This window comes from Mus pahari, unplaced genomic scaffold (genome assembly GCF_900095145.1).
Source record: "Mus pahari unplaced genomic scaffold, PAHARI_EIJ_v1.1 scaffold_7617_1, whole genome shotgun sequence".
NCBI classification, from domain to species: domain Eukaryota; kingdom Metazoa; phylum Chordata; class Mammalia; order Rodentia; family Muridae; genus Mus; species Mus pahari.
The window spans coordinates 18,104-31,887 of record NW_018393043.1 but is presented as its reverse complement, the minus strand read 5'-3'; the positions used below and the strand labels follow the sequence as shown (position 1 = coordinate 31,887).

Genomic DNA, 13,784 nt, shown 5'->3' with positions numbered 1-13,784 from the left:
TTTGGTTTTTCGAGACAGGGTTTCTCTGTTTAGCCCTGGCTGTCCTGGAACTCACTTTGTAGACCAGGCTGACCTCGAACTCAGAAATCCACCTGCCTCTGCCTCCTGAGTGCTGGGATTAAAGGCATGTGCCACCACGCCCGGCTTAGTATTCACATTTTTACAGTTACATTGTTCTGATTATTTCATGGTTTACACATACATGAGCTCAGTTCATGAGTCAGATTCTTCTCACACCGAAAATTGTTAGAGTTTATCTAATACTGAGGAAGGAAGGGCCTGTCAATCTTGCAAGTTTCAGGGAATACGAGAATGTGTAAATTTTGCTCAGCTACTGAGTCTTAGAATTCTCCATCTTCAACATGGAAAAGAAATTTTCAATTCTGAGGAAATTACAATAACCTGCCAAGATAAGTGAATGACAAAGGTTCCACTGGGTTTTCTTCATCTGTAATCTTCATCTCACTGTATCTATGTTTTCTTCATCTATAATCTTCATCTTCTGTATCAGTGGCAGAGTGCTTTGAGATGGTACACTAGGCAAGAGCTGTCTTGTTTCCTCCATGCCCACTTTGGATGGGTTTGCCGTTGGTTCTTTTATTCTTTGGAGGTTGTTTCATAGAATTCAGTTCCTCAAATTCTAGGTTGTCTCCATTTCTGTATCCTCACTGGAAAGCATAGAGATTAATTTATATATTTTTTTCTTTGGTGGCAGTAGCACTGGAGATAAGACATCTCATTTCTTTTTATATTTCAGAGCTAAGAGACACTTTTGATTCCCATCTGAGGTTATTTGTACCAGTGTTATTCAGCAGTGTGGTTTTGTTTCATCGCCCTTATTGGAACACATGTCTATCTTTAGAGAAGGTGCCACAGTATGGGGGGTCCCTGGAATGAGGGTCCTTGAAGCTAGTTGGGTAAGGATTTGGTGGTGACAAACAGAAACAAACAGAGAGGCAGTTTGAATCTGACTGTATTTTGCAGCTCTCAAGCAGGGGGTTTTATACATTAAAAAAACTGAACATTACATCTCTTAAAAACTATATCCAATAAAACAATCACAGATACCAACAAAAATCACTTGGCATAGTAAAGCACAAAACTCATCCAGTCATTACAACTCTGAAACTATGTATTCAGTGAATCACAAGCAGAACAGGTAACATCACTATAAATCATCAAAATATAACAATTCTAAAAGGATGTATTCAGTGGGGGCTGTTGTCCAAGGCTAGTGGCATGTTTCCAGGAACAGGTTAATAAATCTTTAGCGGTCAGTGCTCTTAACCACTGAACTAACTTTCCAGCCCCATGGTCTATTATTATTTAATATCCAGTACCTGAATTTTCATAATCTTCAATGTATAAATTTAAACTATTTTAATTCTTTCTAATTAAGGCTTTCTTTACCATATACCAAAATCCACCTCCAATGACACACGTGTAGCCATATGAAATTTTAATGTTGGGAAAGTTTTAAATCATAATAGTTTTGTAAATGATTTAGAAAGTAAAGCATTTGCTGGCACAACTGGTGGCTATCATGTAGAAGAATGAGAATCGATCCATTCTTATCTCCTTGTATAAAGCTCAAGTCTAAGTGGATCAAAGACCTCCACATAAAACCAGAGACACTGAAATTGATAGGAGAAAGTGGGGAAAAACCTCAAAGATATGAGCACAGGGAACACAAATGGCTTGTGCTGTAAAATCAAGAATTGACAAATGGGACCTCATAAAATTGCAAAGCTTCTGTAAGGCAAAAGACACTGTCAACAAGACAAAAAGGCCACCAACAGATTGGGAAGGGACTTTTACCAATCCTAAATCTGATAGAGGACTAATATCCAATATATACAACGAGCTCAAGAAACTGGACTCCAGAAACCTGCTTGTGGACGTTGTACATCGTGGTGCGCACTAGGCTCCGCACCACGATGTACAACGTCCACAAGCAGTAACCAGTACCCCCTGAGTTTGTGTCTCTAGCTGCATATATAGTAGAAGATGGCCTAATCGGCCATCACTGGGAATAGAGGCCCCTTGGTCTTGCAAACTTTATATGACCCAGCACAAGGCAAGGCCTGGGCCAAGTAGTGGGAGTGGGTGGGTAGGGGAGCAGAGGTGGGATGGGAGGGGTATAGGAAACTTCCGGGATAGCATTTGAAATGTAAATAAAGAAAATAATAATTAAAAAAAAAAATCAAAAAAAAAAAAAAAAAAAGAAAGAAAGAAAGAAAGAAAGTAAAGCATTGGTTTCCCTGAGGATAAGGTCATGTTAGTGACCCCACTGCTTGTGGACGTTGTACATCGTGGTGCGCACTAGGCTCCGCACCACGATGTACAACGTCCACAAGCAGTAACCAGTACCCCCTGAGTTTGTGTCTCTAGCTGCATATATAGTAGAAGATGGCCTAATCGGCCATCACTGGGAATAGAGGCCCCTTGGTCTTGCAAACTTTATATGACCCAGCACAAGGCAAGGCCTGGGCCAAGTAGTGGGAGTGGGTGGGTAGGGGAGCAGAGGTGGGATGGGAGGGGTATAGGAAACTTCCGGGATAGCATTTGAAATGTAAATAAAGAAAATAATAATTAAAAAAAAAAGTCAAAAAAAAAAAAAAAAAAAAAAAAAAAAAAAAAAAAATAAAAAAAAAAAAAAAAAAAGAAAGAAAGAAAGAAAGAAAGTAAAGCATTGGTTTCCCTGAGGATAAGGTCATGTTAGTGACCCCATCTCTAGGGATGATTTCTTACCCATTATTCTCACTTAAGATCTTGGCCCAGGCTATCAGGAACATGTAAATAAGAAAAGGAATAAGAGAAAACAAAACAGATAGATTGCCATGAGAACTATGGCTCTTCATTTAGGATTAGGTCCCCTGTGAGATTCCTACCATCAACATTGTTGTATCAGCTGTCACATCAGTCTTTTTTATGTCTTGTTAAGTTATATTGTTATAGTGTTGAGATTTCATGTGGTACAACTTCCTGTCATATACAGAAGACATTATCTCATAACGTGTTGAACTATCCAGGACCTGTTGTAGCTTTTTGTCTCAAAAAAAAAACCAAAAAAACCCCAAAACAAACAAACAAACAATGGAGTTAATGTAGGCACAGCAATTTCTTTTTTGTTTGTTTGTTTTTTTGGGGGGGGGTGTTTGGAGACAGGGTTTCTCTGTGTAGCCCTAGCTGTCCTGGAACTTACTCTGTAGACCAGGTTGGCCTCATACTCAGAAATCTGCCTGCCTCTCCCTCCCAAGTGCTGGGATTAAAGGTGTGTGCCACCACACCCGGCTGGCACAGCAATTTCAAAAGGAACAGCACAGGACTCAATAGAACTCAGGGTTTGGTCTATGACAACTTTTAGGAAGACAATAGATCTAGGTATAAAGGCTATTGAAATAATATAGCACTGAATGTTAAAATAGAATTCAAATAAGTTATAAAATATGTAAGCTTTTATGCTTAATTATAAGAAATAACAAATATTCATGCTTCTGTTGAAACTTACTTGGGTCACAGGAAGCTCTGCTTAACACACAGGAAGATGGAGTCACAGAGGGTAGGCTAGAGGATGTTCAGTACCAAGAACTAGAAGGAACTAAATGAACTATATCTGTGACCTGAATAGTTGTTCTCTCTCCTATGTATCTTTTTTTCAAGTCATTCATATATTTTTTGGAGTGGAGTTGTGTTGATATATTCATATAAAGTAGGAACAAATCAAGCCTTGGGGTGTGTGCTGCTGATGCTCCATTTAGCTTATTTTCCCGAAGCAGGGAAGTAGCAGATACAAAACAAACAAACAAAAACAAAAAAACAAAACAAAACCCAAGCTAGAGATGTCTCTTAGATCAGTAAAGAGACTGGCTGCTCCACTGAACATAGTCATGATTAAAATAGTTCAAGATGGCTCAGCACTGGTTGCTTCTCCAGAGGACTGGAGTTCAGTTCCTACCTAGCACTCGCATATTTGGCTCTTCATGAGCATCTTCCTGGATGCAGGCAGACAGTACTGCTGAAATGTCTAATTTGGGTATAGAAGCCAAGAACATCAAGGGTTTTAAACTACTGACCCTTAACTCCATTCTCTCTCTCTCTCTCTCTCTCTCTCTCTCTCTCTCTCTGTGTGTTATTCATATGTGTTACAGTATGCCTGTGGACTAAACTGAGGTCATCAGGCTTTGTAGCTGAGATTCCAAGTCCTGCACTGCCACACCAACCCCAGTAGAATCTAAGTGACAAGTTCCACAGACTGAGGAGAAAACTTCAAAAGAAGGAGGCCTCCTGGAACCGGTTGTGGAACTCATGCCCAGAACAAAATATCAAGTTGGAGTTCTCATGGCAATTTATCTGTTTTGTTTTCTTTTATTCCTTTTCTTATTTACAACATGTTCCTGGTAGCCTAGGCCAAGAAATTAAGCGAGTATAATGGATAAGAAACCATCCCTTGAGATGGGGTCACTAACATGACCTTATCTCCGGGGAAACCAACGCTTTATTTTATAAATCATTTACAAAATTATATAATAGTATTATGGTAGGTAAAAACTTTCCCAACAATAAAATTTCATGTGGCTACACGTGTGTCATCGGAGGTGGGATTTGGTATATGGTAAAGAAAACCTTAAATTAAAAAATTAAAATAGTTTAAATTTATGTGTTGAAGGTTTATAAAAAAATCAAGCATTAGATGTTAAACAATAATTGACAATAAAGATTTATTAACCTGCTCTTGGAAATATGCCACTAGCTTTGGATGACTGCCCCACTGAACACATCCTTTCAGAGTTGTAACACTTGGGTGATTTCTATTAATAATGATGTTAACTGTTTTGTTTGTGATTCACAGAACACATTTTTTCAGAGTTGTAATGCTTGGATGATTTTTGTGCTTTACTGTGCCAAATTATAATGATGGTATTTATGATTGTTTCACCGAACACATTTTTTTGGTTTGTTAGTTAGTTTTTTCAAGACAGGATTTCTCTGTGTAGCCCTGGCTGTCCTGGATCTCACTCTGTAGACCAGGCTGGCCTCGAACTCAGAAATCCACCTGCCTCTCCCTCCCACGTGCTGGGATTAAAGGCATGCACCACCACTGCCCAGCCCTAAGATTTATTATAAATATGTACACTGTAGCTGTCTTCAGACACACCAGAAGAGGGCATCAGATCTCATTATGGGTGGTTGTGAGTCACCATGTGGTTGCTGGGATTTGACCTCAGTACCTTCAGAAGAGCAGTAGGTGCTCTTACAATCTGAGCCATCTCACTAGCTGGAGCGTCCTTTTTTGTCATGTGATTCCACATGATTTCTCCCTTGTTTTGTCAACAGGAATCAGATTTAATTTAATTTTATGTGTATGGTTGCTTTATCTGTATGTATATGGGGCACCATTTGTATACTTGGTGCCCTTGGAGGCCAAAAGAGTGTGTTGGATCCCCTGAGACTGGAGTTACAGACAGTCGTGAGCCACCATGTGAGTGCTGGGACCTTAACCTGGGTTCTGTGGAAGGACAGCCTGTGCTCTTAACCACTGAGATATCTGTCTGGCCCTGACCATAAACCTGTTATTTTTATTATTTACTTACTATATGCACATGCTTGTACACTCACACACATGTGCCACAGTGTGCGTGTGAAAGACAGAGAACAGCTTTTGGGAGTTGATTCTCTTCTACCATGGATCAAGCTCAGGCCTTCAGGCTTTGGAGCAAGTGTCCTCTGAGCCATTCTTTTTGGACTTACACTTAAAGTCCATTGTGATTGGAGGCTTCAATCTTAGATGTTAGTACGTGTTGGTGCTGTGCAACTTTAACAGGGTTGGGCCTACTAGGAGGTCCTTAATTACTGGGCTGGGCTTCTTTGATGTAGACCTCTTAGTCCATATAAGTAGTTATCAGAGCACTATGAGAAAAGACTAAGCCTAGTTCTAACCCAGTCTCTTTCTATTAATTTTTTTCGTTAGTGTATTTACTTATTCGCTTTGCATACAGACCATAGCCCCCTTCCCTGCCCCACCCCCACAAAGTCCTCCACCCATTACCCCCTTTCCTTCTAGAGGGGAAGCTCCCTGTCTTAGTCAGGGTTTCTATTCCTGTATCAAACATCATGACTAAGAAGCAAGTTGGGGAGGACACGGTTTATTCACCTTAACATTTCCACACTGCTGTTCATCACCAAAGGAAGTCAGGACTGGAACTCAAGAAGGTCAGGAAGCAGGAGCTGATGCAGAGGCCATGGAGGGATGTTACTTACTGACTTGCTTTTCCCTGGCTTGCTCAGCTTGCTTTCTTATAGAACCCAAGACTACCAGCCCAGGGATGGCACCACCCACAATGGCCCTTCCCCCTTGATCACTAATTGAGAAAATGCCTTACAGCTGGATCTCATGGAGGCATTCCCTCACCTGAAACTTCTTTCTCTGTGATAACTCAAGCCTGTGTCAAGTTGACACACAAAACCCAACAGTACATTCCCCTTGGGTACCACCCACCCTGGGACATCAAGGTGCAACAATATTAAACATATCCTCTCTCACTGAGGCCCAACCAGGCAATCCAGCTAAAGGAAGGGTAATCTGTTGGCAGACAACAGACTCAGAGACAAACCCCCACCCCTCCAATTATTAGGGGAACTAAATGAAAAATCAAGCTGCACATCTGCTACAAATGTGTAAATTCAGCCCCAGAATGCTTTTTGGTTGGTGGTTCAGTCTGAAAGCCCATATGGACCCAGGTTAGTTGACCCTATGATTCTTCTTGTGGTGTCTCTCCGGCATGCCCAATCCTACCCCCAAATCTTCCACAAGACACCGTGAGCACTGCCAGATGTTTGGTTGTGAGTGGCTTCATCTTTTTCCATCCTTGAGATATTTTAAATTTAATGAATTCTTCCTTTAAATTATTTGCTTTGAGTGACAGAAAGATGGCTCAGCAGTGCGTTTCCAGAGGACACAAGTTTAATTCTCAGCACCCACATAAGAGCTCACAACAGTCTTAGGAGGGTCCAACACCTTCCTTCCGGCCTCTGTAAGCATGCACACAGTGCATAAGCATATAAGACACAGCATTAATACTCATGAAATAAACTAATACATTTTAAAATAAAAAAGAGTTTTAAGAAATAAAATAGGGGGCTGGAGAGATGTCTCAGCGGTTAAGAGCACCGTCTGGTCTTCCAGAGTTCCTGAGTTCGATTCCCAGCAACCACATGGTGGCTCACAACCATCTGTAATGTGATCTGATGCCCTCTTCTGGTGTGTAACTGAAGACAGCGACAAGTGTACTCACACACATAAAATAAATAAATTAAAAAAAAATAATAAAGTAAAATACTTCAGGCCAGTGAGACAATACAATGGTAAAGGCCGTTGCTGGTGATATAGTCTTAAGGGATCAGGAAGGCTGGGTTGGGGTGGGGAGGAGGGTTCCGGAAGTGAAGCCCACCATTCAGTCCCAGGCATATTTGCCCCAGTGGATCTCTGGGAAATGTAGTTCTACGTCGACTCTGCAGCTGTCAGGTCTGCAGTAAGCCCTAGTGAAGCTAGTGAAAGATGACGTGGTCCTGCGGGGAGCTAAGTCTGTGTCCATCCTTGTGTTTGGCAAACTCAAAGAGCGTTTAGGCTCTGGCTGGAGCCAGTGCAGAGCCATTGGAGATAATCATTGCGCATGCGCAGAATGGCTTTTTTGGGGGGGGGGTCCCGGTTTTGGTAAGGATTAAGGTGAGGCGGGGCCCGGGGGACTCTGAGGGATTGTGTCCAACAACCTGGTAGGAGGTTGGGGCAAGAAGAGGTGGCTGAAGGAGGGAGTGCGGGAGGGGGGTGGGGGAAGGTGGCGGTGTCTTCACTGATGCTGCACCCTGTCCGGGAGAGTGAGCCACGCGGATTAGATGGTGTAGCGTCTGAACACAAAACATTCTGGCCTGAGAGAATAGGTGTCGATGCCAGGTAAATGAAGGACTAGTGGGATTCCCCAGACAAGTCCTTGAGGGGCGGGAAGGGGTTGCTTTGTAGGTTCGTAAACTAGTGAGTCCTGGGCGGCATGTATGTGTGCTCTTTTTGTTGGGGAAGACAGTAATGGTCATTCATTTGGGTGCCGTAAGGACCCTCCCTGTCTTCCTGAGAAACAGCAGAAATGAAATCTTTCACCTTTTGGATTCTAGGAGAGGCTCACTGAAAAGACTTATCATCTAAGTACAGTAGTGCTTAGGTCTGACTGTACTCCTTTGTTAGCAATGGCAAACCTGAAAGTGACCCTCTCTATTTTCATGCTTGCCTCAGAAGATACCCACCTATCAGTCCCAATAAAAAGGTTTTTAAACAAACTGGTTAAGTTTCTTTTCTTCCAACAGTTTCTTGAATCTTGTGCTGTATACAAACAACCCCTAAGCAGAAAGATATTCCAATTTTGCTCTCTATCACATACTTTTTTAGAAAAAAATTGTTTACTTATTTTATGCATATGAGTACACTGTGGCTGTACAGATGGTTGTGAGCCATCATGTGGTTGCTGGGAATTGAACTCAGGACCTCTGCTCGCTCTGGCCCCTCTTACTCTGGCCCAAAGATTTATTTATTATACGTAAGTACACTGTAGCTGTCTTCAGACACNCCAGAAGAGGGNNTCAGATCTCATTACAGATGGTTGTGAGCCACCATGTGGTTGCTGGGATTTGAACTCAGGACCTCTGGAAGAGCAGTCAGTGCTCTTAACCTCTAAGCCATCTCTCCAGCCCTACCTAGTTCTTTATACATGTTTTAGTTCTCTTACAAAATAATCTGAGCTGGTAGTGCTGCATGCTTTTAACCCCTGCTCTTGGGAGGCAGAGTCAGGCAGATCTCTGAGTTTGTGGCCAGCTTGGTCTACAAAGTGAGTTGCAGGACAGCCAGGAAAACCATGCTCCAACTTCTTTCATACCCCAGTATTTGTAACATCTAGCCTGAGGCTTTAAATTATCTGCTTTCCCATCAAGAGAAAAACCAAGATTTGCTTAACCAATTTTGCTTAATGATATTTACTAACATAACATATCTCGTTTCTCCACAGGCCACGTCTCTCAGGAATAAAACCGTTCCTGTGAAACAAACAAGAGGTGGACTCAAGTGTGAGAACATATGCTTAGGTTCCACAGATTTCTCTCTGGAATCAGGACAGAAAAAAGTCATGATATTTTGAGTTCCTCAAATATAGCAGAAGATGACAGAATCAAAGGTGAGTTATTTGTTTATATCCTACGACATGTTTTTTTTTTCATTCCACTTAGAGGTGATGAGATTTATATGAATCTGCAACAAGAAAGGTGTTAAGTTTAGACTCTAAATAGATTTGAATTATAATAAGAAAAATATATGTTCTAATAGCTATTTAAATGGATGGTTAGGGGAACAAATCCCCAATTAGCAACCCTGTAATTACTATATTTCCCGAGAATGGTTTGTATAGAATTCCTTGATGTAAGTTTAGCACATGAATGTAAAGAATTTGGACCACTATTTTAGAAACTAAGACAGGAGTTTTTTTTTAATTTAATTTAATTTAATTTTATATATATGAGTACACTGTCGCTGCCTTCAGACACACCAGAAGAGGGCATTGGGTTCCATTACAGATGGTTGTGAGCCACCATGTGGTTGCTGGGAATTGAACTCAGGACCTCTGGAAGAGCAGTCAGTGCTCTTAACCACTGAGCCATCTCACCAGCCTGGCAGGAGTCTTAAATACACATTTGTTTAGATTATGGTTTTAGGAGTAAGAAGTAAGTCATGTAGCAGGGTGGTCATTATAACCCTTCACCTAATGCTCATAAATAGATGGACTGACCAAGCTGAGCTTTAGGTGCCAAGTGGTTAGTTAAAGTTAAAGCAGTAAACCACAAAGAACAATGCATTGGTCTTGTATCACTTTTGCAATGGGATACAGACAAACCCCAAACCCAAGAAGTACCTCCCAACCTCCCTTGAAAACGGTCTGACCATTTGCACAAATGAGGGGATATCTCACTACTTACTGCTGAAGGAACTCTGAATAGAATGTCTCTTGGGTTTTGTAGACCTGAGGTGTGGAGTGAGAACTGGGGAAGGGTGGGAATGGAGAAGTACTGGATCCGGAGTCAGAATGCAGACAAGTGTCCTCGGGAGGTCTGGATAGAAACACCCCAAGACCTCTGAGAAACCATCTGTGCTAGGAATGCAGGAAGGCATGCAACCATGACATTGAGATGGGCATGGTTGATATGCGTAGTCCCTGCATTCAGAAAGCAGGAAGAGCAAGAGCTCAAGTCATGCTTGAATGAGTCTTAGCGGCTGCCTTGCCAGGAAAAGACTGCTCAACCCACTGGAGAGCCAGGCAGCTTCCAAGTTCTTTCCCCTAGCACCAGTTTCTGACTCCCGAATGTGGCCAGCAAGCTGGAGTGATTTGAAGGTCTTTAGGCTGGAAGAGCATCAGTAAGGTGAGAATATCCACAGAACCTAGTCCCAGATAGAAATGGGAATGTACAGTGTAAGAACAGGTATGCAGTTACACTAACAGGGATCCTGCCCTGGAGTTCTTAATCCGGTCTAGGACATTTGTTTCATACGGATTTAATTTGTCTGTTTTTGTTTTGTTTCAGAGAGGGTCTTCTTTAGACCAAAGGCTATTACCATTATTGTTAGTAAAAGGATAATTCTAGTATCTTCACTTGAGAGGCTAGGTTAAGAATCAAGAGTTTGAGGCTAGCATGGGCTACATTATGAGTTCCTGCCAACCTGGGTTACATAGTAAGATTCTGTTTCACGATGGGTAGGAGAGAAAACAAAAGTAATGGTGTTTTGTTTTGTTTTACAAAGTATACCTGAAAATTTGGCTCATACTTTCACATGAAATCTACCTACTTGACTGGGAATGGGACCTCATGCCTTTAATCTCAGCACTAAGGAGGCAGAGGCAGTCTGAACTCATGAGTTCAAGACTACCTTGGTCTATAGACCTAGTTCCAGGACAGGCAAGGCTACACAGAGAAACCCTGTCTTGAAAAAACCAAAGGAGGAGGAAGAAGAGGAGGAGGAGGAGAGAAAGGAGGAGGAAAAAGAAGATAAAAAAAAAACAAGAAAAGAAAAAGAGAATGGGTCTCTGTAGAAGTTATGGCTGGTTCTTCCTTCCAGCCCCATGCTCCCAGTAATAAAACTCAGGCTCAAAATATATTTACAAATATCTTGGCCATATAGCTAGGCTCTACTCTGATTAAATCAAAACTTAGATAACACAATTATTTTAACTCACATTCTGCCATGTGGCTGGTTACCTATGCTCAGGTACCATGCATTCATCTGTCTCCTCACACCTTCCCAGCAATTCTCCCTGCTCCTGGCTCTCTTCTAGAATCCTTTCTCTCTCTCAGTTGTCCCACCTCTGTTTCCTGCCTAAGCCATAAACCATAGGCTTTTTTTTTTTTTTTTAGATTTATTTATTTATTATATGTAAATACACTGTAGCTGTCTTCAGACACTCGAGAAGGAGTCAGATCTTGTTACGGATGGTTGTGAGCCACCATGTGGTTGCTGGGATTTGAACTCCGGACCTTCGGAAGAGCAGTCGGGTGCTCTTNCCTGCCTCTGCCTCCCCAGTGTTGGGATTAAAGGCGTGTGCCACCACGCCCGGCTAGGCTCTAGTCTTTTATTGACTAGTGGAAATGGGGAGAAGGTTCACATGAGATCACCTGAGTACTCGATGGACTGCTTATTGGGGGCAACCCCTCTTGAGGAAGCAGTATTAACACCAGAATACCAACAGCATCAGGCCAACTCACTACATCTTTTAATAATGAAATAATTTTAAATGCCATATTCTGTGGATCTCTGAGGTTTTTGAAGACCATTTTCAATCTATTTATAGTATATTTGACCAAGCAACAGGATGTATAGTTTTGGGACAAATGAGACTACAATCTAAAATGACCATGGGTTGGATTGATTGACTATTAATTTGCATTACTTAATTATTTTAAAGTTTGTAATAGCAGCTATTGAAAGGACTGGGACTAAACCTTACATTATTAAATGAGTTGCATAGCCATAATACCTCTACAAGAGTTGAAACATAAAATATTATTTTGTAACAAATTAATCTTAAATTTTATATCAATATACAAAGATTTACCAATGAAAACCTTGAACCTGTATCAGTATACAACATTTTATACCAGTGTAACAAAATATAACCTCATTTCTGCATCAAAACATAAAGATCTCTCTCTCTCTCTCTCTCTCTCTCTCTCTCTCTCTCTCTCAATGTAAGATTGTGGCTATAAAATGTTTTTGGTTTAAGAGTAGATTCAGCTGGGTAGTAGTGGTGCACACCTTTAATCCCAGCACTTGGGAGGCAGAGACAGGCGATTTCTGAGTTCAAGGCCAGCCTGGTCTACAAAGTGAATTCCAGGACAGCCAGGACTACACAGGGAAACCCTGTCTTGAAAAAACAAAACAAAACAAAACAAACAAACAAACAAACAAAAAAGACCACATATGATAATTTATAGAATAACCCAAACCATCCACCCCAATTTGAGGGACTGGGACAATGGTCGTTTTAGAATTGCTCCTGCCAAATTGGGATGAAGAATTCCTGTTTGGGAGGCCAAGAAAATTAGAAAAATGGTTAGTCTTAAAAAAGAAAGCTAGCGCCGGGCGTGGTGGCGCACGACTTTAAACCCAGCACTCGGGAGGCAGAGGCAGGCGGGTTTCTGAGTTCGAGACCTGCCTGGTCTACAAAGTGAGCTCCAGGACAGCCAGGGCTGTACAGAGAAACCCTGTCTCTTATGTTGGTATGTTCAAAGTCTTGTACTTAAATCAGTTTCTATCCTAATTTGCATTCTCATCCTAAAAACATCGTCTTAGACCTAGAACATCTCCTTAAATCTTCAACATAAACTTTCAGTAAGACTATGCTCTTTACTACTTCATCCCCATCAGAGATCTGAAAAGGAATATTACCCGAGTATTCGGGAAGCTTAGGGATGCTGCATCCAAAAACTACAGAAATGACTGAGACAACTGATTGCCTGGACAGTCCCCAGGATTGTCTCTGTAACGTTAGCTCGACCATCTTTAGCCTTTTGGCCCAGAATATGACACACTTTTTCTGAAGCAGGACTTATGAAGGACTTCCTTACCTTGTCTTGGTAGAGCTTAGCAGTCTACTTCCCTGTATCCATTTGTCCTTTCAGGACAGCGTGTCTGTAGTTGAAGCATGGGCATTTTCTTTGCCAGTGGCTAGTTTGCCACAATGGAAGCAACTCCATATGGCGTTATTGATGCTTATCGTCTTTTCTGAAGTGGAATGGGGATATTGTCAGGAACAGACTTGTCTCATAGTCAAAAGATCTTTTGTTGTTGGAATTCCCAACCCTGTTAAGCCTGTACCAAAAAAACCCCATACAATCCAGATATTATAAGTTATATGCCTAGATTGGGCAGATCTAACACTATACTAACTTGTTCCCCAGCTACAAGACCCCTTGCTACTTGTGGTTTCTCCCAGCTACGTGGTTCTGGTCCATCATGGCTTCTCCTTTTCCTCCATCCTCTCTTCTCCACTCACCTCCCTCCTCTCCTCCTGCCTGCCTACCACTCTCGAACCTCCTATTCCACCTTTTCCCTCTATTGCCTAAATCATAGGCTCTAGTCTTTTTTTGTTGTTGTTGTTGTTTTGTTTTTTTCGAGACAGGGTTTCTCTGTGTAGCCCTGGCTGTCCTGGAACTCACTTTGTAGACCAGGCTGGCCTCGAACTCAGAAATCCGCCTGC

At 41.7% G+C, this 13,784-nt stretch overlaps 1 protein-coding gene across 1 annotated transcript in view; it reads left to right on the top strand.

The window, feature by feature from the left end:
- The first annotated feature begins 7,884 nt into the window (after window positions 1-7,884).
- The window catches only part of Znf605 (zinc finger protein 605), a 19,115-nt gene continuing 13,215 nt past the window's right edge, over window positions 7,885-13,784 (top strand). Inside the window, exons 1-2 of the mRNA XM_029534719.1 lie at window positions 7,885-7,951; window positions 9,051-9,215. Of these exons, the coding sequence (XP_029390579.1) occupies window positions 9,201-9,215 (15 nt within the window). The 5' untranslated portion in view covers window positions 7,885-7,951; window positions 9,051-9,200. The remainder of the gene's footprint in view (window positions 7,952-9,050; window positions 9,216-13,784) is intronic.